Here is a 24,587-nt window from a genome sequence, read left to right as displayed (position 1 = left end):
AAAAAAAAAAAAAAAAAAAGTACTGATCATAGGGGCACCCGGGTGGCTCAGTCAGTTAAGCATCTGACTCTAGATTTCAACTCATGGTCTCATGGTCTTGAGATCAAGCCCTGCATCGGGCTTTGCAGAGTGTGGAGCCTGCGTGGGATTCTGTCTCTGCCTCTTCCTTCCTAGTAAATAAAGTTTAAAAAATAAAAATAAGATACTGATCATAAATCAGTACAACCATTCCAGGGAGTCTTTTGGCAATAGGTATCAAGAACCTTTTTTATATAAATACATACCCTTTGGCTTAGAAATTCTGCTACCTGGAATTTATTTGAACAAAATATTCATTCATTCAACAAATATTCATGGAAGGTCAAACATGTACATACTAGATGATGCTGGGGATACCAAGAAGTACCTATAAGGATTTTTATCTCAGGTTTTTGTACCAGTGAAAAATTGGAAACAACCTAAATGTTGAATGACTGGAGATTATTTAAACAAAAATATTTCACCTACTCAATAACATACTCCCCAGGCACTGAAGATGATGTTGTAGAAGAATATTTATTGACATGGAAACATGGATACACTACGTTGCCAAATGGAAAAAAAAAAAAAAAAACAAGTTAGAAAGTTGTGTGCATCAGTAACCCCAGTTTGCAAAGTAGATATATGTGTGTAGAAACAAATGCCTGACAGGATACACCCCAAAATGTTAACAGGGATTATCTCTGGGTGTTGGAATTAAGAGTGAACTTCATTTCCTTCTCCTGGTTCGACTGTATTAAATGTTTTCTTCATAATAAACATGAATCAGTTTTGTAACAACACAAAAAAAGTCAACTGCATTTAAAAACAACAACAAAAATAACAACAACAACAAAAAACCCCAAAAAACCACCTGCCATGCCTCCATCGGAAGAAGCCCCAGGAAAGGAGGTTGCAGAAAGTCAAGCGTGTGTTCACACTTGATCTGGCAATGGCAGCTACCATTACTGAGTACCTACTACATGCCAGGCACTTTGCAGGGACCATCCCCTCTAATCCTCACAAGAATCCCATCAGCATCTCATCTGGCAGATGCGAGTTGATCCCCAGTAATTGCACAGCGAATGAGAAGCAGTGCTGGGGTTGGAATGCAGGTCCCTGCCTCTACCGTGGCTAAGTCTGCTTGCTTCTGAGGAATGGCAGAGAAAGGTCCTGAGCTGGTAGGCCCTCTGTCCTATAGGCCCTTGTCCACCATCCCTGCAGACAGTCCAGGGGGCGACAGAAGAACAAGTTAGCAAGGGTGGGGACACCAGCAAAGGGAAGGCCAGCTGGCAGAGGTCAGGGTTTGGGGCAGACTAGCCGGTACTCCTCGCCTGCTGGGCGACTTTCAGGAAGCCCAACCACATCCGGCCCCAGGAGTTCCCAGGCCCTGTGAACGCCCAGAGGCAGTAAGAGAAAACCTCACAAGGCCTGCAGCTGCCCTGCTAAAGAAGCAGGAGGAAAAGAGTCTGCCAGCTGGGACCTTCTCCCTGGGCTTGACGATTCTGGCCAGTCCTTTCCCCTCTCTGGGCCTACAGGACGGGGTGTGAAGGCTGATGGCTCCAGGACCCTCCCAGATCTAAGTCCTCTGAATCTCTGGCCCTTCCTCACATAGGGCCCGGCAGGAAGAGGAAGGGGGTGAGGCACCCCACCCAGCTCCCAAAGGAGCCCCCTCCTCTTCCCCTCAGCTACATTCCCACCACTATTTTTAGAACAGACCACAGGGAGCATCTCCACCAGCGCTGCCATGCCCAGAGCTCCAGGTAAAACAGCGGCCCCATTCATTCCACTGCAGCAAGAACACACCCGGAATTTATAGACCAGCCAGCTGACTAGACAACCTCTTCCCCTGGACCGTGAGCTGGACCATTTCTTTCTCACTATTTCCATTACAGCCCGAAGTGGTGACTTACTTTTCCTAGTGACAACACAGCTGAGTGAGACAAGGGGAGCATCTCTAGGACAATCTGTGCCCCTCCCTGCCATCAACCTGGCCGAGTCTTCAAAAGTCATTAAAGAGGAGCAAAGCTAGCGGTTTGCATCCTACTTAGAACTCTAGACCAACTGCTTGGCCCTTGGCCAAGTTCTTACCCCTCTCTTGGTCTTGATTTCTTTTTCTTCTTCTTTTTTTTTTTTTTTTTATTTTTTTTTTCAACGTTCTATTTATTTTTGGGACAGAGAGAGACAGAGCATGAACGGGGGAGGGGCAGAGAGAGAGGGAGACACAGAATCGGAAACAGGCTCCAGGCTCCGAACCATCAGCCCAGAGCCCGACGCGGGGCTCGAAATCCCGGACCGCGAGATCGTGACCTGGCTGAAGTCGGACGCTTAACCGACTGCGCCACCCAGGCGCCCTTTCTTCTTCTTTTTTTTTAATGTTTATTTTTGAGAGAGAGAAACAGAGCATGAGTGGGGGATGGGCAGAGAGAGGGAAGCACAGAATCTGAAGCAGGCTCTAGGCTCTGAATGGTCAGCACAGAGCCCAATGCAGGGCTCGAACCCACAAACAGTGAGATCATGACCTGAACTGAATGAAGTCAGACGCTCAACAGACTGAGCCACCCAGGTGCCCCAACTTGGTCTTGGTTTCTATAAATCAGCTTATTAATCAGTTGATCTTGGTGTAAGAGGAGGGATGATTTTCAGTTCCATGTTCCCAGGGTCTATGGTTCTATCAAAATTCTCGTGGTTCATAAAATAAACGCTACATTCATCTGCTTTGGGATATGTGCCGAGTCGTGTTCCCAAAGTCCATCTGAGAGTTGATTAGGGTCTCGGAATGCATTTTCCCCCTGATATCAGTGTTATAAATGGTGGTCAGCTTCCTAGGCTAGCCCACTGAACCCTTAATGTTCTTCCACAAGGACCAACAGAACACCGTAACAGAAAACCACGGACATTTCAAAGATACTGTCGTAGAAAGTTTACCTGCAGCAGGGCTTGAGTACAAGAAGATGCACAGTAAAGTCAACGAAACAAGTCAGTGGTGACTTCTGGGGAAGTGTCCAAAGGAGAATCTCACCACATGAGAAATGAAAGGCACTGCATATTGATTACTGCAGATTTCACTTGAAAGTTAGCTTAGGCCATAAACTCAGTAGTTGGGAAAGTTAAACAACATACGTGCATACATATATATGTGAAGTTCAAACAAAAGAGTGCAGTGCATAGAAAGGAAGAAGGAAGAGGGGAAGACTCTGGGTTGGAGAGCTCCTTGTAACTGGCTTCCCAGGGGCCAGCCTGGAAGGAGGCATCTCTGGGTGGGGAGGAGGCAGGGGTGTGTTTATAATGTGGGTACCGGTGATGAGGACCCTTCCCATATAAAATCCACAAGTATACCTATGTGTCACGAGTACGTGATGAATATCAGCCACGTACAGCATTTGTATATATCCATGCGCATACACCCTTGTTTCAATGTGAAGACCAAAATGTCTTTTCTTTCTTCCTTTAATGTGCTATTAAAGTCCTGAGGCTTTGAAGATGACTCCTGAAGATCACCTACATTCAACTCCCTCATTTTTCTTGGTAAAGAAAACAGATGATCAGAGAGATAAAGCAATTTGCACAAAGCCACACGGTGAGTTACCAGCAAAATCAGGATTCGAACCAAGACCTTCAGAATCCTGCTCCAGTTTTCTCTGAGGGAAAGGGGCTCAGGGAGAAGGGAGCCCCACACACCGGGGGAAGAGAACTATGAGAGCAGTTCTGGTCAGTTCTCCTTCGCCTCCAAGCATGCCAGGAGTCAGCACGGAATACGGTAGTATCTATGACCCTAAAATGAACCTGGCCAGATTGCTTAATAAGCTAAGTGGGGATCCAGGCTATGGTCTCACAAATTGGAGGTACAACAGAGAAAGCTTTGAGACAAGAGAGTCAGGAGACCTGACTTCTAACTCTGACTTGGCCATTAACTTGTCCCATGACCATGGCCAGGTCACTTCCTTTTTTTTGAGCCTCAGTTTCCTCATTTAAATTCTAGAATATGAGAGGCTTGAATCATATGACCCAATTCAATTCTATAACATCTACTGAGCATGTACTAAGGATGGGACAGTCACAGAAGAAGAAATAAATAAGATTATGACCTCCACTGGCTCCCAAGGAGCTCAGTCTTGCAGATGAGACATATCTGCTTAACACACTGTGCTAAGGATGAACAAAATACCATGGGAGCACAGAGTAGGAAGCCATGACTTCTGATGCACGCCTGAGAAAGGTGTCTCAGGAGAGTGGCCAAACCTTAAAGGCTGAGGATTGTGTCTGACAGGGAGAGCAGAGCAGGGCAGGCAACCTTGGGTGGAAGAAACAGCCTAAATGTGAATGTGCACCAGGAGTTAGAAGGGGAAATAATGCAGCATGGCTGGGCTGCAACCACAAAGCAGAAGTACAGTGCACCCAGGAAGAGACTTGAGGTCCACGCCGAGACCTAGGCTTTACTCTGACGACAGCTTCCCAAATGGTCTGGACACAGCTTGGATGGTCTGTGATTGCCGGGAAGCAGTAGCACAGAGCAGTCAAAAGCAGGTGCTCTGGAGCTGGGCTGCCATGTACCAATCTAGCCACCCTAGCTGTGTGTCCTTGGGCAAGTTTCTTAACTTCTCTAAGACTCGGCGTCTTTATCTACCAGTTGGGTGTAACAAGAGTAGATGTATAACAGGGACGATGAACCTCATGAGGCCATAGTGAGGATCAGAGGGACAACATAGATCACCGTATAACTGCTCCCCGAATCACCTAGTGTTATTATTCTACCCTTAAACCAAGGATAAGGAAACAATTGCAGGATGGTGGCTCTGCTCAGAGAAAGGCTTAAGGGAAGATAAGGTCAAGAGAGGATGGAAGGTAAGGTCACGCTGTCTTCATTAAGAGTGAAAACAAGAATAGCGCCATAGCCGAGGCAAAAAGCAAGACGGTGAAGCAGGTGGTCTGTCCGTAGCCAAATGGGCCTCAAGCAGCAGAGAGAGGAAAGCTGGAGAGATGGGAAAACGGTTGAGCTTTTCAGGGAAAAGACTGTGCTTTCTGAGGGGATATCTGAAATCCAGTCCAATTGATTCCCAGGTACTTTGGGTTGAGACTTGGAACCAGTCAATTAGCAAAATCTGGGCCCACAACCCAGAGCAGACTCTTCCCACCCTCAGCGAGACTTGAGTCAAAGGCCTGCTTCCAAGACTCATGTTCAACCATACCAGGTCCTGAACCTGAAGCTGTCCCTTTCTGCCTTTGGCCACAGTTCCTTCGCTGCTGGGTACCCAATACTGTGTCTGCTGATCCTCTTAAACACCAGATTCAAAAGGGGAAGGGGCATCAGCCGACCGTGCCGGTGCCCCTGTGATCCTGTCTTAAGGAGCTCCACCCCGCTTTTCATATCAAACCTGGCATGAAGCTCCTGATCTTTTCTGGGCCACCCCTCAGACACACAAACTTTGGAAGCTTGCTCTCTGCGATATGGAGGAGACGTCTCATTCATTCGTCCTAAAGCATCTCCTCCAGAGCTTAAAGGGCCATGGCTTCTACATGAAGGCTATCACCCTCCTGCCTCTTCCAGGAGATGATTGATTTCTCTACTTCCATCCCTAAAAAGTAGAACTTTGCATCTGGGAACAGCAATGGGTTAGGGCTGAAAGGCTTTGGTTTGAAGACTAGCTCAGCCTCTTACTAGCTGTGTGACCTTGGATATATCATTTAACTTCTCCGAGTCTTAGTCCCTTTCATCTATACAGCGAGGCTGCTGGTGGCCTGGGGAGATAATGCCTGGGGACCCCAGTCGCTATCTCAGAAGCCCCTGCTGTCCCTGTACGGAACCCTCCCACAAATTCCCTCTGCCTTCACTAGGTGCCGTGTGTAAGAAATGAGGGCTTTGGTGGCAGAATTTATGAAAAATATTTTAAAGAAAGAATTTTTTTTACAAGACGTCCATAAATAAATGTCATCATGATTTCCAATAGGTTCCAGCTCCCAAAGGGTCAAAAGGCCAGGCCAGCAGAGACTGGGCATGGCTGTTTACAGGAGAGACAGAGTTTCAAAAGACCCAGTGCCTGAGACATAAGCAAACACAAAAACGGGACCAGAGGGTGTGAAAGAAACTTAAGGGATCACTTTGTATTCAAATCTCACAGATGGCCTTTTCAACAATAAATGGTTGTGCTCCCATCCTCCCGGCTCCCAAGCCCCAGACACCAAACGAAGACAATTGGACCATCAGGAAAGAGGCCATTGTGTAGGCTTCTCAGCATGATTTATGTGGAGGGCGGGGCCCAGCCATGTTTCCCGTGATTATGACTCTCAGATGCACTTTCGATAGCATGTTCATCATCCTGGATGGCTGGGACGGACCGGGATGCCGAAGAGCAGTGGCCACCCGGTCATGTTTCATCTTCTCCAGCCCATGAAGCCAAATGAATTGTCTTATCGATTTGAGAGGCAGAGCAGCAGTGGCGCTGGGGCTCACCACAGTCACCGGGAAGACTGGCCCAGGCCCTCCAGGAGCTGACGTCTGCTCCCCCTGGAAGTGGCTAGGCCTAGGACCCCAAGTCAGCAGCTTGTCAGGACCGGATGGGAGGAAAGCCCTGTCCCCAGGGCTCGGTGTTCTGTTCTCGTTCTCCATTTCAGGGAATGGCCAGGGTTCCTGTCCTCTGCACCTGTCTGGTGGACAGAGGTAGGTCACCAGGTCTGGGAGAGTCAAGGTCGCTGCCTTCCCAGACAGGCGATTCTCCTGGGCCTCACATTCCCCTTAATGTCATTTTATAAGGGAATCAAATGAAATCAAAGTGCAGCTTGCTGTCTGTGCAGACGCAGCCGCTCCGCCTCTCAGAATTAACCCTGCGGGCTGAGTCCTGGCTGACAGATGCTGTGTATCAGTTGCCCCACTGCAGCCCCAGCCTATTCCCCTGCGGGGTGGGGGCATCAGCCTGGTCACTGGCAGATACATCCCATCCCCTGTTCAGGGGATGTCTGATCTTGCCTAAATGGAAGGTGATGGACATAGTCTCTTCTGGGCCATGCTTCTTGGAGTTCAAGTGGCCACAGCAGCTGAGCAACCTCACCAGGCACAAGAGCCCTCTCTAAAGACACTGAGACGGTCTTCTAGGACACAATGCAGAGACCACCCAACGTCCAGGGGCTTCTCTGGTCTGAGCCATCTCTCTAGCCTCTTTGACCCCCTTTTTCTATGCAGGTGACTATGGTCCTACACATACCTTTTGTGTACGAGCTATGTCACTCAGACCTGTGACCTTGGGCTTCCCTCCCTCTAGGTCTTGACAGTTAGAGAATGGTATGAGAGCTGTCCAACCCTGGGCTCCAGGCAGTGAGCCGGCAGGGCTCTAATCAATGTCCCTTAGTAGGTCCTAGTAGGTCACTGAGAGAGCAAGACAAAGTAGAGGAGAACAAGGGGAGGTGGGGGGCAGGGAATTCTCTCTTCTTATCCCAGAGCCTCCACCATATCCAAGGGTCTGGAAATTCACATACCTACCTCCCCAACCACTACCTAGGACGGGCAACCATTGCCCCTCAGAAGGGTCCTAGGTCCTACCTAAGATAGGCCACCAAGCCCCTGGAAGACTGAAGGGACCCCCTAACTCATCTCTTCCTACCCACTTGGATGCCTCCTTGGGCCCTCTGATCTTCTAGAAATGTCCCTGAGACTGACTCCCTTTCTCAAAGCCTTCAGTGGCTTCCCACTGTATCTAGAATGAAATCCGTAAAACATTAACCACCATGGCCCTACACGATCTGGCCCTCAGTCATCTGGTCCGCCTCTTCACTCAGCTCTAGCCACACTGGCCTGGCTTCTGTTGGCCCCAGCACACCAACCTCCTTCCCATCTCTCCTCTCCACAGGCTTTTCCATTTGCTGGAACACTCTTTCCAAAGTCTGACTGGCTAACCCCTTTCTGGCCTGCAGGTCTCAACCTAAAAGTTATGATATATTCACTGCCCCCCACCAACAACCCCCCCCACACAGCAACCTAAATAATATTTTCTCTTAAAGGAATCTTTTTCTTCGTAGATGATCAGTTTGTAATCACGTGTGTGCATGTGTGTATGTGTTGGTGTTGATCTATTTAATGCTCGCTCCCCTACCAGGACTGAAATCTTGACAGAAGCAGAGACTATGTCCACCTCATTCTCCACAGAACCCTCAGCTCCTAGCCCAGAGCCTGGCATAAAGTAGATGTCCCCAAAATATCCGCTGAATTAAGAAATGAATGAATGAGTACAGATGCAAAATAAGTGAATGAGTGGAGATATCTTCTGGCAGTGGAGGACGATGAGATTGTTCTCCATCAGGGCTGACCTCTGCCAACCTCTCTCCTGTTGCCCCCAAGGCAGGCACTGGAACCGCAGGAAGCCCAGATGCTATTTCTTCTCCTTCTTCCTTGTAGGGAAAAGGTTTGAGTCTTCTCCTTTTGGGACCTTCTGATGCCAGTGTGCATGTACCCACAGGGCCTCTCATACCACTGTGGTCCTTCTGATGCCAGTCCACACACACCTGTGGGGCCACTCCCTTCAGATGACCCGAGGCCCACAATCTTGGTCCTCCGTTTTGGGTCCAGTTGAGGTGAGGTTACTGTGTGGTAGGGGATGCCCAAGAAAGGGTTAAGTTGCCAGAAGCAGAGTCCCGCCCTTGGGTTTGCTCAGCCAATCAGAGTCTGTCCTGATGAGGTAAAGCTTCTATCCTGGGTAGCATTGGTTGAGTTGGCAGGCCCCATCTCCTGCTGGAGAGAGCCATAAGGGTGGAGTTTCTGTGGAACCAGACAGAACTGGAATTAGCTCGCTGTCTACTCTGGCCAGGGCTGCCTGCCTCCAGGACCTGCCCCTGTTCCTTTCTAAGGTGCCCAGACAGACCCTGGCATCTCCGGGGCCCCGCCTCTAGCTGACCAGTGGAAACGACAAGGTGGCATGCACTTCGGCGTCACATCTGGGAGAAGTCTCACAGCCAGAGCAGACCCAGGAGGCCTCAGTTCCCCTGCCTGGGCCCTGGAATACAGCAGGTGGTTACCAGGAAGTGGCACGGAGCGATCATCGCATGAGCGCAGAGCAGCAGCATTCAGCTTCAATAAGCAAGGCCACTAGATGAATCTTCCTATACAGACAGAGCTTTAAAATAATGATAATAGCAGCTAGTTCATAGAGTTCTTCTTGTGTGCACATTGCATGAGTTAATCCTCACGAGAACCCTGTTAATCCGTCCACTTTCCTGATGAAAAAACTGAGTCTCAGCAAGGCTCGGTGCCTCCCCTGAGGTCACAGAGTGGTAAGAGTTTATGTTTCCCATATCGCCTGCCATATTATTATTGAGCAATCTGTTGGCATATCTGTCTCCACCACCGGACTGCGATCTCACAGGGAAAGAGTGTGGCAGATCCGTCCGCACATTCGCACCATCGAGTCAGGGAGCACCCTGAGAACAGAGCGGGTACTGCATCGCACTCCTCTCATACCTGATGGCTGTCAGGAGCCCACTCTCCTCGGAGGCTTCCCGTCGCCCGGGCCAGTGCTGTGCACGTGGTGGGGGCTCAGTGGAGGTTCACCGAGCAAACAATCGATGTGCAGCCGTGACCCCACCGGACCGCTCTTAGGTCCCATTGGGCACCGCCTTTAATAAGTGGACTGCCACTCCCAGTCACCTCTGCCCCATTAAAGGAGAGTTCCATAGGTCAGGTCTCATCCATCTCTGTGACCCCAAAGGACCTGACCTAGCATCTGGCACAGAGCTGGCATTTATCATGTATATTTGATTGAATAACCAAAATAATATGCAGTGGTCTCTCCCTACTGGCTCAGAACCTCAGTGGCCACAGGCAGGACCACCTGTGAGTTATTCTAGATTAGAAGCATCATAGCACTCCCTGTGGCAGGGAGTCTAGTAAAAGGTATCCCAGGCAGAAGAAAGGTAGGTTCCCTCCAGAAACAGATAAAGAAGCAAGTAGGCGGGGTTCTGATAAGAAAGAAGGGTGTGGTGAGCAGAAGGAAGCTGGGTCATTCATTTCTACAGAGAGAGGGAGAGCTCATACAGGCCGACCCGACCCCGGAGCCTCCTCCCCACCACGGTCAGCTCAAAGTGAGCTGGAGAAAGGCAAGGGGGCCCCCAGAGAAGGGGTGGAGGCTGGACACTGACTGCCTCATTGTGTCCACGCTGCCACAGCCGGATCCTCCCTTCCCCACCAGCTGCAACCCACAGGCACCTCAGACACAGCACAGAAAGCCTGTGACCACCGCACCCCCAAGAGGGGAAAGAAAAGCTCTGGGCCCTAAAGGCAGCAGAGTCGACAGGCAGTCAAGTCATGTGGAAATCCGCAGGGTCTGGTTCCCTGATGGAGACTGGATGACCCCAGGCCCTCCAGGATCATCTTCCATGGTAAGCTTTCATGATAATCACAAAGCTCCAAGAGCTAGAAAGATCCATCTGACCAATACACGAGGGACCACTGAGGAAGAAGCTGCCAAAGGTCACAGAGCAGGTGGCGGTACCTGCATCTATGTTGTCCTTTGCATCCACCTTCTTCCCGGTCCCTCTACCTCTCCCAACAAGCATTTCACATTCAGGGCATCCCATTTATGTTTCACAAATCTGGGAAGAACTTTGTGTTCCTTGAGATGTTTGAAGAGTCCCTCAATCCAAAGTGCCAGCAGACACTGTTGAACAGGGTTGAGAAGGGGCAGCATGAGACTTTAGGGAGCTGTCTTGCAAGCCCCTCCTCCCCCGGAGAGGCATCTGAGTTAGGGCAGGGAGCAGCCTGGCCAGCAGTTTCCCTTGTACAGCAGAAGGTGGAGCATTCCCAGAAAGAACAAAGAAAAGGTGTTTTTTTTAAAAAAAAGGCATGCTACTCAGTCAGGACGAATTGATCAAGTGGGACTCTTTCTGCCTGAAAAGCAAGAAGCTGGGGCCTGAGTGCTGCTTGCTTGGCCTTCCCTTTTCTGTCTCCCTGGAGGTCAGCAACCTTAGCAGAAAGGCTGTGGACCAGCCCTTGGCAAAGACATCCGTGGTCACCTCTGAGGCTGCCAGGACCTGGTAGAGCTGAGCACTGGTGGATAGCTGCTGGGCCAGCTGGACGGCCACCAGGCCACTCTACGGGATGAGAAAATCATATTTACCGGAACTTCTCTCAGGGAGCTTTTTGGAAGAGACGAGAAGAAATAAGTTGCTAAGGCTCTTTAAGTGTATATGCCGGGGGTGGGGGGTGAGGGAGCTTGCGCTTGAGACCCCAAGGGGCTCACCTAACAAAAGATGTTTACATAACTCCCTTCTAAGGAGTGAGCCAGTGGGGTGTGCAAGGGCTGGGGCAGGGCCCCATTTTCATGCAAGGAGGCAACTCTGAGGTTGTCTCGGTGGTCAAGCCCTCCTTTATGCTTCTCCACCCAACACACAGCTTCTCCATTAAACACACACTTCAAGAGTTTTGATTTGAAGAAGTGTCTAACTGTTGCCAGCCCAGGGTTCCTGCATGTCCTGGCATGGCCCTGAAGCCAGGCCCCAAACCCTGAGGCCCTTCCAGCGTCAGCCAGCCAAATCCGCAGCCTACGGGGACCAGAGCCCGTCTCAGAAACTCAGACTAGAGTGCCTCGGTGGCTCAGTCGGTTAAGCGTCTGACTTCAGCTCAGGTAGTGCTCTCACGGTTCGCGGGTTCAGGCCTGTCATCGGGCCCTGCGCTGACGGTGATTGCGATTCTCTCTCTCCCTCTCTCTCTCTGCCTCTTCCCCCACTTGGGCACTCTCTCTCTCTCTCTCTCTCTCTCTCTCTCAAAATAAATAAATAAAAATAAAAAAAAAAAAAAGGAAGGAAAGAAAGAAAAGAAATTCAGACTATCTTCAGTCGCTCAAACTTTCCTCCCAACCAAAGACCGAGAGACCTCCCAAGGCCCTGAGAAGATTATTGCCAACGTACTCCAGAGCCTGCAAACTCTGAAGTGAAAGCGGAAAGAACTCTTTCCCCCAGACCATAAAGAGCTAAGCGCCAAATATAAGAAAGCTGGGGGTGTGAGTTCAGCCATGGGACATCCCAGGGACCACCCCGGTGAAGAGAGTGGCCTGGTTTCTGACCGTGACCAAGCCGGCAGCCTACAGCCTCAGAGACAGGTCTCTGTTTAGTAGAAGAACCTGCGGGAGACGGTAGCAGGAAGCAGCTGGGACAGAGGTGGGGGCAGTGCGTAACCCATCAACTATGATTGATTGAGCACCTACTGCATACCAGGCACTGTGCCACGGATTGCATATGCACCATCTCATTTCATCCTCCCAGCAACCCTTCGGAGGAGGAACTGTTGTCCCCAGACGGGGACGCCAAAGCACTGGGTAGTAGAGCGACTTGCCCAAGGTCACAGCACCAGCCAGCAGTAGAGTGTGACTCGAAGCCCCCCCTCTTCCCACTATCCTCCCTCATCAGAGTTACTCCTGCCCCTGGCTAGCGTAAAACAAGATAACCTTCAAGTCTGGGATTACAGAATTCTCAGACTCTTACTCCCTTCCTTAGGGAAGAGCTGGGGAGTGGCCGTGCACCACTGCCGTTCCAGACGAGGCTGCCCAGGAACCTTCTGCCCTCAGCAGGCCTGTCCCCACAGCCCTCGCCATATGCTTGCTGGAAGCAGGGGGAAGAAGAAAGGAGATCAGCGAGTTTCCTGGCTGGCGCTCACTGTCATTCACCCTCTCCCCCTGAGCCAACAGACCAACAACTCAGATCCTTTCACAGCCAGCTAAACCAAATCCCCAAATTTCCAACACTTCCACCTAAGAGAAGCCACCCGTGGGCCTCAAATGGGAAATACAACCGTGCCTTGTGGCTGGCATCCGGCTGACAAAGGGGACGGCTATGGTCCGGGTCCCGTCCTATCCGCTCTAATAGGGGCACGGGACCAGCTGACGGGTGCCTATCCCAGGTCAGCCTCAGCTGGGAGGCTCTGACCTTCCGTGATGCTCCAGCTGGCCGGCCCCCAGTCCCCAGCAAACTCCACTTGGTTCCACTTGGCTGTGGCCTGCATCGAATTAGAACAGTTTCTGTCGCAGACATCTCCTCCCAACAATGCCTCCCCTCGGCCAGTGTTAGGCACCAGCTTGCTGCCCCTGGGCACGACCTATCCAATAGCAAAGGGGGGCCACATGCCAGGCAGCAGTCGCAGGCCAATCCAAATTAGACCTTGCCACAGGCAAACCATCGGACAGAGCTGAGAGGTGATGGCCATGCTCCATTAGGCTCTGTCACTCTACCTGAGCAGAGTGAAACCCACTCAACAGACCCAGTGAAATCGAAATCCACTCAACAGACCCAGTGAAATGCCAAAGGGGAGAGACCTTCAAGCACAGGCCTCCTTGCCAAGAGCTTGTTGCTCAGATCCAAGTCCTAAGCTGGAGCTGGTCCCAAGCTCAATTCGGAGGCTTGAGGGTCCAGGCTGGCGGAGGGGAAGCCGGGCAGCCAGGGCTGTGGCCACTGGCAAGGCCCTTACCTTGCTCTCCGGGGGCGAGGCCGCCAGCTGTTGCTGCTTAGCGATGTTCTCCGACAGGCACCAGCACACTCGCTTCTTCTGCTCCTGTGAGTGCGCTTCCAAAGTGAATAAGCACTCTGCCTTCTGACGTCAGGGAAAATAGAGAAAAGGATGGTCAGGGCTGCTCCCTGTTTCAGGGGGCTCCCAGGCCCAAGCCCATCCCCGGGCCCCAGAGGGCGAGGCTGAAGCAGGGAGGGGAATGCCCGCTAAAAGCCACAAATGCACACCAATCCCCAGTGACATCGAGGCAGCCAGAGGAGCAGGGAAGCCGGTTTGGGGGCCAGCTGGCGAGCGAGCGGTGTGCCCGCGGGTTGGGGGAAGGGTGGGAGGCGCTGGTTCCCAACACAGTGGAGGCCTGTGGAGAGCCACAGGGCAGCAATGGTGAGGTCACCCCCGGGGACAGGCAGCACAAGGCAGCAGCTGGGGGAGCACGTGGGGAACCCAGAGGGCCAAGGTCTCCAGCCCTCTGATGCTCTGTGGAGCCAGGACCCCTCCTCCAGCTCGCAGAACCTCCCCTCCTCCCACCTCAGCACACTCTCTGATCACAAGGCCGAGATCAGATGGGCAGTTGGACAGACACACCAACAGAATGCAAACAGAAACTCGGGTCCCTTTAGAAAGTCTTTGCAGGCATGGTCATGTGGCCTCCTACAGCCCCACCAGCGCCTGACACATGAGCTGGGTGTGATCGATGACGACTCAGCTCTGCAGCACGCCAACAGACTTGGGCACCGGCACTGCTGTCGTTTACATCTCGCTTTGCTATCTGACCTTGTTAAGTGCAGGCTCCTCTCCCCAACTAGACCAGAAAGTCCTTCCGGGAGGGCCTTTTCCACCTTGGCCTGGCGCAGAACTTGGCAAGTAACGGCCTCGGTGAGCTCTGGCTCCTGGAGGCACTTCCGGGATGAGGTCAAACCCGGGCCAGCCTTGGCACCAGCGCCAGGGCGCTGCTAAGACCCAGGGAGTCGGCCCCTGGGGAGTCAGCACGTGGGGTGGTCCAGCAAGCCCAGGGCCATCATCCACTCTAGGACATGCTGGTCCGAGGACGGCAGGCTCTTTCTGACTCCACTGGAATTTGATTATAACCCCACAGCGCTGCGATTATATGAGCTCAGCCAGAGGGCTAAGAGCAGGAGCTGGATGGCTTGGAACAGAGGAAAACAACAGTGTTTCTAGGCGGTCCTCCCCCGTTTTGCAGTTGGACAGACCTGGTTGAATCCCAGCTTTGCCACTTCCTGACTGTCTGCCTCAGGAAAGTCTATAGAACGGGAGTGGTAACATCCCTCCCTCTGAGAGCTAGTGAGCGGGTAAGTAACGAGAGCAGTCCGAGACCTCAACAAACAGCAGCTACTGTTGTTATTACCCGTACTTCATTTATCTAATAAATATTTGTTGAGCACCTGCTGATTTTCAGGGACTATACTAGGTCCTGGGGGTGAAGAAACAAATAAGAGAGACCGAGCTTTGGCCCTCAGGTTGTGGCAGACATAATAAGCCAATAAACAATTAAATAACATTATCGGTTGTGAAAAGGCCAAAAGGGAGAGATCCTATTTGAGCCTGGTGGTCAGAGAAGGCCTCTCCGAAGGGCCAGCAAGGCAAGTGCTCGGGAGAAATCGTTCCAGAGAGAAGGAACAGCACATGCAAGGGCTCTGAGCTGGGGTGGTTACCAGCATCATCTAATAGCGCTGGGGGTTCTTCTCTGTTCTGCTACCCCACCCAACCCCCAGGGATGTCACCCTTCAGGGCGGGGCCGGCTCCTGTGCTAAGTGTCCCCGGGGGAGCCAGTCCTGCCTCTCCTGCCCCAAAGTGCTCAGAAGCTGATCTTCCTAAAGGCATCAGAGGAGAAAGGGAACAAAGTGCCGCCCCTTGGCTTCGGGGAAGCGGGAGGATGTGGTGAGGCAATCCTACCACTTAACAACAGATTCCTTCCACTTCTCAGAACCCCCAACCCACTGCAGGGGAAGGACACACCCGGCAAAGAAAGACCCCAAGATTCCCCGCACGAAGCCAGCTGGGGGCGGGAGCCGACATGTCTCGTGAGGCTCCCCTGTCGGGTGAGCGGCGAGGCAGGGACCATGGTCCTTTCCAGCTTGGAAATGCTGCATCTCCACAAAGCTGGCCCTGCCTCTACCTAGCTGTTTGGGCTTCAGCAAATCCCTTCATCTCCCCGAGCCAAACTTCCTCCTCGGTTTCTGTTCTGAACCTGGAATTCTGCCTAAATAACAATTCGTTTTACCTCATCATCAATTTTAAAGAGCACTTTCCCGGGGGCGCCTGGGTGGCGCAGTCGGTTAGGCGTCCGACTTCAGCCAGGTCACGATCTCACGGTCCGTGAGTTCGAGCCCCGCGTCAGGCTCTGGGCTGATGGCTCGGAGCCTGGAGCCTGTTTCCGATTCTGTGTCTCCCTCTCTCTCTGCCCCTCCCCCATTCATGCTCTGTCTCTGTCTGTCCCATAAATAAATAAAAACGTTGAAAAAAAAATTAAAAAAAAAAAAAGAGCACTTTCCCCATCCATGCTCTCATTTTGATCTTGACAATTCCATGAAGAGGTAGAGAGGGCTTGGACGGTTACTCCCGATTCAAGGAAGGGAAAAACAAAGGCTCGGGGTGGCTAAGGCCTTCGGGAGGTCTTATGGCCAGTGAGCAGCAGAAGAAAGACCCAAAGCCTTGGAGAACCACCTGTTGAGAGCTCCATCCCCAGCTAGGAGGCTGGCAGAAATGCTCCCCCTTGCAGACTGAGCCCAGAGGCAGCCAGCCTGCAAAGCTTTCAGAAGAGCTCTATCGGCCAACGAGTCTCACAGCAGCTGCAGAGCTCACTGGTAGCTTTTTGTATAACCCTGCCCTGCCCTAAGCTCCAGGATGGCGGCCCCTTCCCACAAAAGTGCAGGAAAGCCTCCCCTCACAGTGACAGAGCTGTCAGCATCCTAAGCTTGAGACATCCCCATCACACACCATGCTTCGCACAGTGAGAAGCACTTCACCAGTGGGGTCTTGGTCCTTCTTCCAACAACTTGCAAGGTAGAAGCTGTGACTCTCTCCATTTTCCTGACATCCACAAGAACCACTTCCTCTCCCCTCCCCTGTGGACAATCTCCTTTTAGAAAGTCCTATTTCTCTACCTGGGATGGTGACCATATGACCTGTCCCAACAGCAGAGCTCAGGGAAGCTGGGTGTCTGGCTCTGAGAGCCTGAAGCTGAAAGCCCCATAATGCTAGAGAATCCAGAAGCCTTCTGAGGCACCGAAGACCTAAAGCCAGGCCTAGCCTGGGGCCAGGGGTTGGCTGTCTTAGATGGGCAAACATTTTGGGAAGGCCTTTCCTCTCAAGGTTCCTTTCAAGGAACTCTGGAGGCTGGTCTGGATGAGAGAGAGAGCACAGAACCAGCTCCCTCCAGGGAAGCTAAATTCCCAGCTGTGGGAATCTGTCCACATCAGGGACCTCATTGCCTGCCTGGCGGCCTGCATATGAACAGTCTCTCTTAATCCCCCATGTGATCTACCTCATTGCTTTCGATGCTGTTGCACACTGTGCCCTGTAATACCAGGACCCATGGTCAAGGCTGTAAACAGCCCTGAAGGCATCCTCACATGACTCACTCAGAGGCAGGACCTCCTGATGGCACAGCACTGGGCCCGGACAACTGCATTCAAACATGAGCATCCTCAAATCCAACCAGAAACCCAGGTCCTCCTGGACTCTTTAAAACCCTCATCTTGGGGCACCTGGGTGGCTCTGTCAGTTAAGCCTCCGACTTTGGCTCAGATCATGATCTCACAGCTCAGGAGTTCGAGCCCTGCGTTGGGCTCTGTGCTGACAGCTCAGAGCCTGGAGTCTGCTTTGGATTCTGTGTCCCTCTCTCCCTGCCCCTCCCTTGCTCTCTCTCTCTCAAAAATAAATAAACATTATGGGGTTCAAACTCATGAGCTGCGAAATCATGACCTGAGCCGAAGTCGGACGCTCAACCGACTGAACCACCCAGGCACCCCAACATTAAAAAAAATTATCAAAAAAAAAAATCAACATCTTGCCTTACCTCCTTGTTCCTGAATTAATATAATCTTTGTATGAACTAAAACCTCTTCTGCTACTATTTGTTCATTTGCTTTGACAAAAGTCCTCCCATTTAATTCTAATAACCTTATGACACAGGTAGGAAGGAAAGGCACAGCTGTTACCATTTTCCAGATGGGAACACTAAGGCTCAGAGAGGTTAAGTCAGATGCTGCAGGAGACCTCCAGAAAGGAGATTCAAATTCTGTCTTCTGCCTCCTCCAGAGCCTGCAACCTTACCACATTTGTATAACTCTAAATGCACATTACAAGCAACATGAGATATCCCTCTTAGCTTACTTTTTAAAAGGTCAATAAATCATTGGTGATGTCTCCAATGGAGAATAAATGAATATGAAAAGCTCTCCCCCTGTTATGAAGCTGACAATAATAATAACTACCATTTACGGAGTACTCACTGTGTGCCAGGCTCTGTGCTAAGTGCCTTGGACAGGGTATCTTATTGAATCTCATTTAATCATTACAACAACCCTGCCAGGTAGGCCCCATCAGCCTTTCTTCAGAGAGGACTATGTGACTTGCCCGGATCATTCAGTTAGGAAATGGCAGAGCCAAGATTCAAGTGATTCAAGTCTAGGTCTTCCTAACCACAAAGCATAGGCTCTTCGATTAATAGAGCCAAGATCAGATTTGAAGAGACTGGTCCTTGACCAACATGCCCTTTGACCCAATGCCCCCGGTGTTCTGAAGCCAGTAGGGAGGCTGCATCTGTCCCATGGATTTGCAGGGATTGAAGGATACCTGTCCGGGAGAATAGCGACTCCAGGACCAAGGACTACGTAGGACAATCCCACCAGGGACCTACTGCTGGGAAAACCCAGCATGCTGCCACCCAGGCAAGTGGGATTTTCTAATGAAGTGGGAAAATCTCTCCAAATCCTGACTCCCTTGCCCTGGTTTCTTTTTGGGTGCCCCCTGCATGTTAGACAATGAAGATAAACCACTTGTCAGAAGTTCCAATTAAGATGTGAGTTTGGGGTTCCCCATGGGGACCCAAAACCACCATGTGGAGCCTGTTTGGGGCTACAGAGCAAGCAGGCATCATGTCTTCCTGTTATAGACATGCCTCACGAGCAGCAGCCCTGTTATGAGAAAAGAGAGGCTTCTGGATGCCTGTGAGCTCCAATCTCCCAGCCCCTCTGGGTCAGAACTCCTGGTGCTTTACTGAAATAAAAGGCCCCTGGATCAATATCCCTTCATCAGCTTTGGAGAGCTAGGTCACAACTCCCTGGAAGCCAATAAGTAGAAGTGCTTTTCTCTACGAAAACAAACCAGACTGGCAGGAAGCATTAAAGAACCCAGAGCTTGATTTCAGCCCCTACCAGAGAGAACTGGAATCCAGAGGGGTGAGGCTGAGGGGCCAGGGCTCTGGCATTTCTCAGCCTGGTCCACAGCTCCTAGGCTGTTTTCTGCCTTTGCCAGATACTTCCCGTGCCTGGTGGAGATGTGCCAACCCAGGGGAGGACATCTAATGCCTTTCTGGCCCTCAGGTTGCCACTGTAGGCAATCGAGGTCCCCAGCTCAGCTCCAACAATGTCCACTGCCCTTTGGAACTCTCTGCTCTCCCCTGAAGCTAACTGGTCAACTCTGTCATCTCCCCCAGTCATCTGTTCACCCAAGGGGACACTCTTGAAGGCCTGCACCTCTTTTCATAGCCAGGAAACAAAGGAATGATTTTTCAATCACAAGCCACATACACATTCCTTCCCAAAAGGGTGTACTCCTCTTGGCCAGCCTAGACCATGCCCTACCCCAGCATCTTGTCCCATAAGACTGGCCCGTTCCTCAGACTGTGAGGTGGGACCGACTCAAGCAGAAGCAGAGGACAGAAATGGGTCTAATGAATCCTTGCTTGGAACAGATACTGCCCCTGCTCATATTAGCAGACACCCAAGGTCGGGAACAGAAAATTTGTGGAAAATTTAAGTCATCGTATGGCTCAGTGGCTCTCAACTTTTTCACAGCCATGGACTTCTGTGATTAAACCCCTGGTCTGAAGATATTTTTGTCTTCCAAAGCAGTAAGTCATTTGCCTGATTTTGTTCAGCAAAGGGATAGCACTGCTCGTATGAGCTTCTGAGCAGACTGAAATAACCAAGAATACCAACCACATTATTCCAGCCCCAAACACGGACACTTAATATTTTCTTTAGCCTGCATTATCTGGCCCAGGTAAAGATGCAATTACCTTCAGGCCTTTTAAAACACTGACAAGATTCTGTAGGAGGGGTCATGGGTGGTACTTCCGGGAAAGAGAGGAAGAAAGAGGCAGGCACAAGAATTGGGGAAATCTCCAGAAGGAGGGCTACCAACTAGGTAAATAAGGTGATACACAGCTGTCAGGCCACACCCTCTCTGGGAACCCCGCAGGTGCTGGTGACCAGAGGTTCCTGAGCAGGGGATCACAACGTCCTTCTGTCCCCTCTAGGCACTTCTGTGCCCAATGCTCTTCCACGCAGAGGTGAGAGGCACTGAGGTAGGGACTGCTGTCCCCATTCTACAGGGGGAGAAACCTGACCAGGACCACTGTACAAGATGACGTGGAGCCTGGTACCAGAACCCTGGACTAGCCCCAGACCAATGTCGTCTCACTAGCACCAGGTCACAGAGCTCTCTCCTCTGATCCAGGGGCAAGGACTCACCTCTGCTAGATACAGCACACAGAATTTCAGGTCTTCTGAAGAACCTTGGAGGAAACAAAAAGTAAGACTTGCATTAGAGTTGGCTGCAGAGTCTAAGCAGCTTGCTCCAGTAATGCCAGCTGCCTTGCCCAGAAGCCTGTATGCAGTACTTCCTGGAAAAAGAGGAGGAAAGAGGCAAGCACAGGGGACAGGGGAATCTCTGGAGGAAAGCCCACTTAATGGCCAAGCAGACTGAGGCACAGCAGTAAGGCCTCTGTCCACAAGTGGGCCTTACTCAAGGAATGCTGAGGTCCCACCCTCATGAGAGGCAGCCAGGAGCACCCTCTGGGCATCAAACAGCCACATGCGGGGACCCGTCGTCCACCTTAGGAGGCCTCTGTCTTTCCCCGCTCCCTGTGATGAGAGACACGGAGGCAGCACACATTTGGGTTTTCCTTCAAATGCTCCCAACCGCCTTCACCATTTTGAAATTCAACAAGGAGCCACACATTTGCTGGATGGACCTAGGAATGTGTGGGCTGTGCAGTGAGCTCCCCAATCATGGGCTGGCTGTCATCCACAGATGGTTTCCCAGCCCAGGCCCAGCCCCCTGGTGTTTTCCTGGAGTCCTAATCTCAAATCCCAGATTCAACCATCCTCCACCTCTCCACCTGGGAGGCAGCTGGGAAGGACCATCAGGCTCTCTGCTCCTGCAGCAGAAGAGTGGAAGAAGAGCACCTACAGAAGATGTATTTAGTCAGGGTGCTTCAGAAATGCAAAGATCAAGACAGGCCCCCAGCCTGTTAGGGACAGCTTCTTGGAAGAGGATCCTCTGGAACTCGAATGCAAGATGGGAAGAAAGGACACTCCGGGAGGTGGGAACAACATGAACAAAGGCATGTAGGTACAGAAGCACACGGTGTGGTTCAAGGTATAGCAAGTGTGAAGAAGGCCTGCCCTTCCCTGACCGTTGTGGGCTGCTCCCCGGACCCTGGCATTACTCCCCACCAGGGCATTCTTCTGGGCACAGGCCCGGCATGGTTGATTTCCTGAATGTCAAGCAATTGGCCTCACTGGGCAGGGTGTCATTTTGAGAGAAAGAACAGTACAACACGTGTAACGACACACACGTACGGTGCCATGCACCACCCACGGTGCCAAACGCTGTCCGTGTATAAGCTCAACCCTTGTAAACACCCCTCCGGGGCAGGGGTGATTGTCACCCATGATTCATGTGAGGAAACTGAGGCTCAACACATATTTGAATCAAAGAAATTGCCCAGTGAACCAAAACGTGCTGCAAAGTTAAGGTGACAAAGTAACAGAGACAGTCGGTCAAGCCAATTCCTAAGAAAAGGCCCTTGTGTGGGTGAAGGCCGGTCCCCTCCGGAAGCACGTACATGGGTGGTTCCCTGGGCAAAACTATCCCTAGGGCCAGGGGTGCCAGCAAGAGCTAGATAAAAATAGTTCATAAGTGAGGCGCCTGGCTCGCTCAATCAGTAGAGCGTGCAACTCTTAGTCTCAAGAGTCATGAGTTCAAGCCCCACGTTGGGCGTGGAGCCTACTTAAAAAAAAAAAAAGTCCGTAAGTAAGTAGGGGGTTCACTTTGGACTTAGAAGAAATCCTTCTACTTCTCCACATTTAAAGGAGGGTTTAGAGGGGTACCGGGCAGCTCAGTGGGTTAAGCCTCTACTGAAACTCTTGGTTTCAGCTCAGGTCACGATCTCACAGTTTGTAGGTTCGTGTGTTCGAGCCCTACATCAAAGCCCCAAGCTCTGCTTGGGATTCATTCTCTTTCTCTCAAAATAAATAAGCATTTAATAAAAAATAAATAAAAGATGGTTGGGAGAGAGAGGGCCCCACCTAAAGGGCCCCATCATGTTTCAGAAACCTCTCATTTGAGGGGCACCTGGGTGGTTCAGTTGGGCTAAGTGTCAGACTCTTGGTTTTGGCTCAGGTCAAGATCTCATGGTTTCATGAGTTGGAGCCCCACGTCGGGCTCTGGGCTGACAGTGTGGAGCCTGCTTGCGATTCTTTCTCTCTCTCTGCCCCTCCTCCACTCATGCTGTCTCTGTCTCTCTCAAAATAAATAAACTTAAAAGAAACCTCCCATTTGAAAGCTTCTGCCAACTCCTTGCCTTGTTGAGGATGGAGACAAGGGAAGGTGGTTTCTTTTGTTTAAGAAAACATACTTGGATGTCTCCTTGACTTTCCAGAAGCAGATCTGAGTGCCAAGGGGGAAACAAAAAGCTCTATGTAAGAAAATAACAGAAATTTGGGTTTTAGATGCTGGCAGTGAGAGGAAAGAAGGCTCTAGAAGGGAGGGGAAAGCCAAGGAAATGGGAGTCTCAGGGTTAGACAGTAGGCCGAGGTTGGGGGAAACTCAGCCTACTACATACCCCTAATGGCTAGGGGGTGGTTGATGATTGCTTGACAACTTTTCCTGTGCTGTGACACGCCCTACCACCACCCTCCTACATTACCCCAAACCTTCACTGAAATCCACTGCACATCACGGCCTTGTGCTGGCAGCGCTCTGAGAGAAGGATGGAATGGGGTCAGTGCTCAGCATGTTTCACAGCCTCACAAAGGGACAACAAGACTCGGGAGCCCAGGGTGCCAGGAAGGAGCCCCGGCTGCAGAAAAGCAGGCTGCGAGCTGGAGGACCCAGGAGAGCAAACTCGGCCATCAGAAACCCTTCTGCAACATCAGACTGGGCTCTGGGCTCTCCAGAGTATGGAAACGGGGTGAGTATAAAGGACAAGGGACACAGAGGCACACAGGTGGGTTTTCCACCCAACGTTCCAACTGCCTTTACCATTTGGAAATTCCACAAGAAGTCATCGGCTCCTGGGTGAACCCTGCTTCCCGCCCCCCCCCCGCCCCCAAGGATCGTGGGCCATGCAGAAAGGGTCCCAGAGGCACACAGATGGCGTCCCCACCCAGGCCTGACCCCTCTGTCATGTTTTCGGAGCCCTCTCAAGCCTGGTCTGAGATCCCAGACTCAGCCATTCTCCAAGCCCTCTCCACCCTGTGTGACAAGCCTGGAGGCATGTTGTTTCCATTTTCCAGTTGCAGAAACTGAGACCCAGGGAGAGGAAACAACGTGTACGGGCATGCAGCAAGTAAGGGGCAGAGCTGAGATTTGAACCCAGGACTGCTGCCTCCGAAGCCTATGTTCTGACCACCGCATCACACTTCTGCTCCCCACACTGGCGCCACCCCAGAGATGGGGGTGCATCTCTTCCCCTGTCGTCGCCCTGGCAGCCAGCACTGAGGTGAGCTCTGAGGATGTGCTCGGCAATTGTCAACTGACTAAATTTAACCCCAAGGCAGTCCAGCAGCTGGGACCTACGCAGCTGAGTTCCCAAGACAGGGCTCCTGGCCCCCCGGGGTAGATGGAGAGCCCAAGAATCAGCTGGACATTTCCAGGCCATCCTGAAAGACCAGAGCAGGCCAGGAAGACACCCAGTGGGTGGGATGCTGGCCGCCTGGAAGGTAGAAACACAAAGACCAGCAAAGCCAGTGGGCGGCAGAGACAGGAAGAGGCCACAATGGGCCCCGGATGACCGGAGATGTCCCAATTGTTAGCGCCAGCTCTCCGCCTGTTCCCATTACACTGCCGTTCGGACCTGCTGAGGCTTGGGGGATGCTGGGCAGGAGGAGGGCAGGTTTAAGTGGCCACCACCAGCTGGGAGCCCTGGAGGAGAAGGTGCTGCTCCCCAGCCCCCAGGCTGGGCAGCACTTCTAGTCTCCTTCTAGTCATTCATGCATTCCTTCACCTAATAACCATTCACTGGGCACCCACAATGTCTGTGCCTTGTGCTAGACCCTGGGAGGATGCTTGGCCAGCAGAGCTAAGCTCCATTCAGGCAAGTCACACGCGGGAGTCATTGGTCCCTGGGTGGGATAGATTCTCCCCCGCCCCCAGGAAAAGCCCTCGCCAGCCCCAGCCTGCAGGAAAGGCCAGTGTGCTCCTTGTTACCATCTTTGCCCCCAAGTGAACTTGCCACACATGTTGACTTGAAAGGGACACACCTGCGAGGCACAAGCAACATTAACCAGAAACCATTCTGCCACCAGGAGCTCCAGCTGAGGTCCTAAATGGATCTCTTAAGGGCCTCACTCAGGCACTTGCTACAGCAGCAGGTCTCTTTGGGCGCCAGGGAGATGGGCAGGGAGTCAGGCGCCAGGACCCCGGACCCCACAGCTCCAACTCCGACTGCAGGAGAAGGGGACACTGAACTTCTGCAAACCCCAGGACCCACAGCCTGTCTCCGGGGCATGGGGGCAGGGGAGGAGGCAGGGGGTCCACCAATGCCTGGAGAGAAATGTAAGCGATGGAATGTGCACCCGGGTGCTCAGTGTCACTGAGCCATGTCCCCGGAGAGCCG

General features: G+C 51.8%; 1 protein-coding gene across 5 annotated transcripts in view; it reads right to left on the bottom strand.

Moving 5' to 3' along the window:
* The window catches only part of RGS3 (regulator of G protein signaling 3), a 141,228-nt gene that overhangs the window by 42,318 nt on the left and 74,323 nt on the right, over positions 1–24,587 (bottom strand). For 3 of the 5 annotated variants that reach the window (XM_040482030.1, XM_040482031.1, XM_040482032.1), the window contains 2 exons: positions 20,215–20,258; positions 13,460–13,582 (listed from right to left, as the gene is read on the bottom strand). In XM_040482030.1, coding sequence (XP_040337964.1) covers positions 13,460–13,582; positions 20,215–20,258 — 167 coding nt within the window. Of the gene's footprint in view, positions 1–5,890; positions 8,765–13,459; positions 13,583–20,214; positions 20,259–24,587 lie in introns of those variants that run through there. The other 2 variants (XM_040482033.1, XM_040482038.1) reach the window with 1 other exon arrangement.

This window comes from Herpailurus yagouaroundi, unplaced genomic scaffold (assembly GCF_014898765.1).
Source record: "Herpailurus yagouaroundi ecotype Mexico unplaced genomic scaffold, PumYag 160, whole genome shotgun sequence".
NCBI lineage: Eukaryota > Metazoa > Chordata > Mammalia > Carnivora > Felidae > Herpailurus > Herpailurus yagouaroundi.
Note: the sequence above shows the minus strand (reverse complement) of the source record. Positions and strands in the feature narration are given on the sequence as shown.